At 35.0% G+C, this 6,540-nt stretch overlaps 1 protein-coding gene across 1 annotated transcript; it reads right to left on the bottom strand.

The window, feature by feature from the left end:
• Nucleotides 1–923: 923 nt before the first annotated feature.
• LOC111372329 (protein FRIGIDA) lies at nt 924–6,318 on the bottom strand. Its single transcript, XM_022994619.1, has 3 exons — nt 5,232–6,318; nt 1,913–2,088; nt 924–1,805 (listed from the first exon to the last, which is right to left on the bottom strand). Exons 1-3 carry the CDS (start codon nt 6,211–6,213, stop codon nt 1,074–1,076), a joined length of 1,890 nt encoding a protein of 629 aa, XP_022850387.1. The 5' UTR covers nt 6,214–6,318; the 3' UTR covers nt 924–1,073.
• Between the last annotated feature and the right edge of the window lie 222 nt (nt 6,319–6,540).

Below are 6,540 nucleotides of genomic sequence, written 5' to 3'. Positions count from 1 at the left end.
CAAGTCCAAGTCTTGACGTGCAGATTTAAACTCAAAATTCAAGTGTCGAAGATGCTAAGTTCTCGACAAATCAAATCCTAAACAAATCTTGAAATTCAGGATTCAAGTCACGTGATCCCTCGACCTCAAACACTGAGATTATTAATAAGAGGACTTTGCAATTCTGCAATTACAAGGAAATTAATATCCACTTCTAATTCTTAAAATTACAATTTATAACAATATTTGTATTTTAATACACGAAATTTACCGTACAAATGTGCCTGCAATAGGTCTTTCAATATAGCCTAAGAAAACATTTCTAGCAAGCAACTTAAATCAACATTTAGATCGTAATTAAGATGGGTTTACATGACGTTTAATTAATTTAGAGTATTAATCTAATTGGGTCACCTTTTAGAGTACAGGGCCTAATTTTACCTTTTTTTAAAATAAATTAATTGAAGGAACCAAAAAATAAGTCAATCCACCAGTCCAAAATGAACCAACTTGTGGGCTCGTGCCCAAAAGTTTAGCGAGCTCATCTCAAATTATTGAGATTGATTCAATGCATGACTCACCTCGATATGAGTTCGAGTGGCCAATATGCCGAGTCGAGTCACTCCACCTATTTGCCACCCTTAGGCATTTCTCAACAAAAGGTATGTAACGTTTTTTTATTTAAAATCAAATAAAAAAGTTCTAATTATATTTAATAATTAAAAATGACTTCAAAATTAACTTATTCTTTTCAAGCTAAGCCATAAGTTCGCTAGACAATTTCATCCATAACCGAAGTCCTATTTTAATCTAGTAATAAAAGATCAATGGTAGGGGCATCCGAAGGCTGTGATTGGACAAGGTTTACCTCATCAGTTCTCAACACCCCCATTGAATCCAGAGAGGTATAAAAGCCTCTTCGTCCTCGGTATCATCCTTGGAGGGCAGAATCCCAGCCCAACAGGTTTTCTTAAGAGTGATTAAACCCATTAGTAGTATTAGTGACAATCACTCAACAATATAAGATTATCTGTAAAAGAGAGAATTAATTGCAACTGAAAGTTCCTTAAATTCTCTTCAAACAGTTGCCTAAACTAGTACAAGTACGACGAATGATAGGCGGGCAAAGCACCAGGAACGGTACTAATGCTTTGAGGAGGAATACTGCTCGGATATGATTCAGTCTCAACAACAGAATCAGCAAACTGATAAAGATCAGATCCAGATCCTCGACTTGCAGAACCAACTGACGAGACATTTGGCATCCCTGGGAACCCTTCCAAGGACGGTGACGGTCTGTACAAGCTAGTAAGCCCGACTAACGGCGATTGTCCAGCATACCTTGCATTCAAGGATGCATCACCACTCCATGCATGTGAACCAGTTGGAAGATGGCCACCATGAATAGCTGATATACCCGTTCCAACTCCAGAAGGGGGGAGCATGCCCGCGCCAGGTCCACCATACACTACGGGTGTGGAAACAGAATAATTAACAGCATGAGCAGGAACTCCATTATCCAACATGTTTCTTCTGCTATCAAAACGACCAGCAGCTACTTGCTGTTGTAAACCATGACTGGTAAAACGCGGACGTTTTGCTTCTTGAGTCTTAGACCGTTTTGATGCATCAGTTTCATCTGCTGTTCTCTTTTGGGCATTTTTCTCTCCTGTTTTATTACCAAATGGGGCAATATCTTTTTCTAGAGTCAGAATCTTGGAACTGATTTGCCATCCAGAAAGAAGCTTTGCTGGATCAATCTTGTGCTTTTCTAAACATTTGACAACAGATTTTAAAGCAGCCAACTGCTTCTTATTGGCTTCATTCTGTATGACATCAAGGAATAGAACAATCAACCTCGAGAGAATAAAAGAAAAGATGTAAACCATGAGTTCAAAGACCCCGTCTAATTGAAAAGGCAAATATTTATTACCAGAGCCAAAGATGAACCCTGTGCCAGTTGTTTTGCCTTTTTCCAAGATTCTTTCGATTCACGTAGAAATGATATCAACATTGCTTGAGGATTAAACTTCTCCTGTAACCCAAAGGTATACACAATATCAACAGCATCCACTTCCATTTTATTCTTCATCATTTCATCTATTGATGCTGCATAGATATCAATTTATAAATTAGACTAAAGAATTAACGGGCAGCAAGCTTTATGAATGGCACATTGAAGAAGAGTAGACTGGTCATACATAATGAAAAACCTAGGGCACATTTGTTTTGTGTTTCAGTTTTCAATTTTGAGTTCACTTTTAATTTTCTGTTATGATAGTATGTCTTAAGATCGTTAAAAGCGCATTTGTTTTGTCATTTCGACAAATTATTTCTCAAAATAAAAAACTAGAAAACATGTTTAATTTCAAAATTGTTTTATAACATTTTATTCCATGAAATTTGATCATTCAATAAAAATAGAACAATTTTATCTTAATATGTTATCAAGCAATATCTAAATTTTAAAGTTGATAAATCTTACTATATTTTTTCTCATTACAAAAGTAAAATAAAAAATAATAATAATAAGTTTAGTTCAAAATATAGAAAATAAAAATAAAAACTAATGATATGAACTGAAAATATTTTTATCTATATTCGCTTAAATATTTTTTTAGAATTTTTATGTAAATAATTATTAAGAACTTGTACTATTTTTATTTTTTATTTTTCTAGAAACTTTTGTAATTTTATATTTTCAGAATTTTTATTTTTAGAATTTTTAGATTTTATTTTCCAAAATTTTTATTTTTTTATTCTCTCAAAATTTCAAAATTCTTATTTATTAAAATTTTATATTTTTATTTTTAAAAATTTTTAATTTTAAAAATCTTATTTAAATGCTTGTTGTTCTTGTTTTCAAAATTTTCAATAAAAACACTCAAAATGTCAAAATGCAACGCATTTTATGTTATACGTTTATCTTTGTTCTCAAAAATGCATTTTCAGAAATATCAAGAAAAACATGTTTTTCAGTATTTTGCAAAACTGAAAACATCTTGAAAATAGCAAACCAAACGCACCGTTAGTCACACATATAGTTCAACACTTGAAATTAGAAAACATTGTTCAAGTTGTAGGCCCATCAAAACTGAGTAAGGAGAAGGGATGAAGAGAGGACTTTACAAATATTTGGCAAACACAAGCTTGCTCTGTTATAGTTTGAAGAAGATGATAGGGTACTGAGACCATGAAAATCTTAAAGGACAGTGGAGAAACTTTGGCACCGTCTAAAAAACAAACCTCCCTCACAAGCAAAAGGAGTCAATCACCCAGTCTGAAATCATGTTCATTTTCTTATTCCCAATATTTTATCAGATTAAATAATTGCCTGATATGTACAGATTCCTGACGAACATTTCAGTATCTGTATACACGTCTCTTTGTATACATGGACTTTGACTAAATTCTCATGTGTGAGAGAGCGAGAGAGAAGAAGAGGAAGAAGAAAGTATAAAGGTATAAACTCACCTAACAAGAAAATTTAGTACTGGAAATAGGAAGATTAATATGACACTACATTTTGACGTTGACTGATGTTGTGTATCATGTGTTTCTTATATTTCTTAAAATGTATTACAGAAAAAAGATTAAAAATATTCTTTTCATTGCGTGACAGGGTGAAAGGGCTGTAACCTGTAGTGGACATTATGAAATAAATGAATTCCTATTACAAATATGATAGTCAGTATCTTTCTAGTTTGAAATCAATATTATTAGTTAATGCATTTTGAAATTTTAATTAGAAGCCTGCTAGATTGTGGTTTTGAGTCTATATAGACTTGTATAGTGCTTCTAACTTTATAATCAGAAATATATATTAAATATTTCAGCAATTGGCTTTGCAGGAGTTGTGTGATGCAATTCAACCCCAGGGCGATGCCTAAAGTTTCTTTTTCTCTTCTCTTTCTTCCTTTCTTTAATTAATATTCAGCAAGTTAAACAGTCAAATGAAGCTTTTAACTCTAAAGTGCTAATCCATTCTTAATAGAGAGAGAATAGAATAGCCTCAAGGTTGTCCTAGATCACAAATCCTAAGCTAGTCACAGTTATCACATTGTGGCCTCAATATGTAAAACATCAGAAAGGCAAATGCTCAGATAGAACATTAGGCACATACAGCTATGCAAACATCCACTTGGGGGGTCAATGAATTTCAGTTATTTTGTGAAATTTGTAAAACAGTTTCTTTCCAATATAGAGCGATGCTCTTCCTGATTCTCATCAGAACGCCAATTTTACAATCACTAAATTTGTGTATACAGTATGCCAAACGATTTTGACCATATCACAGCCTTGTAAATTGTCTTAAACAAATACATTGATTTTGTTTTCCATGCTCAGAATGCTAGTAGATATCTATATATACTTTTTATTCCAAGCCTCTACTACAGCAAATTGCCTCTCCTATATCCATTCAATCTTCTGCTGTAGTTTAACTACATGTCCTGAAAACACAAGCCTAAGTAGCTAACATGTGCTAACCCCAAAATGCATAATTCCAAGTCTTCTTCATCCTCCTTACCAGTTAAATTGTTATATACATTCACATGATTGCATTATCTCCATTCCACTTGTACAACAAATATCATTTTCTTCTTCCATCGCCATTTTTTCCTTATATATAAACGAAGTTTCTTATAATACAAGCCCTGAAATAAGTCAACTTAAATGTGCAATAAAAAAAAGCAATCCCGTGAAAAGGAAACAATCAACTTTTTTGAAAATAAAATATGACAATCTGATGGCATTTGACAAATATTGTTATCACACAAGCAAGAAAACATTATACAATATATACCACATGGCATATCGTGACTTCAATATAATCCATCAGGCATTAGCATACTTGTCTTCCACAGAACACCAAAGATTTACTTGGCACTACATGCCTTGGGAATCCACAAATCCTACTCGGGATATAACTATTTCATTCACACCCTCATCATTCAGCTACATATATAAACAAAATTTTGGTCCACTAATATGCTTATGCTGCATATATATTTTTTTTTTCTCCATCTCCGATTTGCCCTAATAATTCTATATGAGATGGGACTAAAACATGTGATAGCTTTAAAGTGCATCACAAACACAATTCAGCAAAAAAGTACAAGTTCACCATGAAAATCATATGCAACAACCCAAGAACAATCAACAGATTTCGCACACAAATAGCATACAACATGCATCACATACTAAATACTGAAAACTTCATGCTTTAATATTCACGAGTGAAAAGGTACCACCTGAAAGTTTGTTCATTAGCACGCTGGACCTTTGTAGAATACCCAAGATTTCCTTTGTATTACTCGCCCTCAGCAAATCCCGAATATCCTCTTTCTTAAACGATGTAGGGATCCCAAAACACGAGACAAACAAAAAAAGACCTCGTGCATCGATATCACACGCCTTGTGGAGACCCCCTTCAACCACCAACCTCTTCCGCCACGCCACAGCTGAATTATCTGCCTCCTCCTTTACCTCTTTCTCAATGTTCACCACCCCACTACCAACTCCATCAGTATCATTCATCCCCATCATTAACAAAAAGCACTCCAACATAAAAACTGATGCTTCTCGTGCTGGAATCATTGGCGAATCCTTAACATATGCCTTACTACCCTGCAAAAAGAACTTCCCAAAACAATCCAGAACTAACTTCGCAGGATTCATTGCGAGTTTCATAGCCTTTGGTACTTCTTCGCGAAGCTTGGGGAGGTCATTGAGGTTTGAAGCCAAGTATCTTCGGAGGTCGCCATTACACATCATTTTAAAGAGGCTTTCAAGCTCAGATTTTTGGGGCTGCGGTGGCTCTTGCTTTGGGAGTTCTTTTTCCTCGGAAACAAGAGCCAATTCCTTGCACGGTGATGAAGAGAAGATCAAAGTTGTAATATCTTGCTTTTCCGGGGCTAATTTCGACAAAATGGCTGCCTTGATGGTATCGAGGTGATTGTGTAGGTCATCATAGCATTGGTGGAAGGCAGCAAGGGCGCCAGAAAGGTTTTTCAGTTCAGTGATTGAGTCGAGAAATTGTGGAGACGGTGGCTGTCGCTGTGGCTGTAATTCCAGGGATTGTGGAGGGGTTTCTGAGGTATTATTGGCGACAGGGGAAGTATCTTCGGGTAGTTGCGAGGTATCTTCGGGTTGTTGAGGTGGTGGAGGGGTGGCGGTGGTGGGGGTGTTGTCCGCCGTGAGCGGTGGTGGATCGACTATGGTGATAGTAGCCATTGAGAATTGAACGGAATTCGAATGGAGGAATTGTGCAGTCGAGAAAAATGCAAAAAGCCCTAACACGTTGTGTCTATTTCATAATTCGAAGGTGCGCCTGCGCCTTGACACAATTTTATAAATGCATTATGTTTGGAAGCGATATCATTAGAAGAAGAAAAAGAGTATTCCAATCACATTTTATCACATCAGCATTGATACACATTATGTTAAATTTTTTCTTACTTAGAGCTTTATTCTTGTTCAAATAAACATTAAATTTAGGTTGACAACTTTAATTGTTAACTGCAATTTAAAATATCAAATTTTGATCCATAAACTTCTAAA

The sequence above is a fragment of the Olea europaea genome, chromosome 23, assembly GCF_002742605.1.
Source record: "Olea europaea var. sylvestris chromosome 23, O_europaea_v1, whole genome shotgun sequence".
NCBI classification, from domain to species: domain Eukaryota; kingdom Viridiplantae; phylum Streptophyta; class Magnoliopsida; order Lamiales; family Oleaceae; genus Olea; species Olea europaea.
This window is presented reverse-complemented; position numbering and strand designations above follow the sequence as displayed.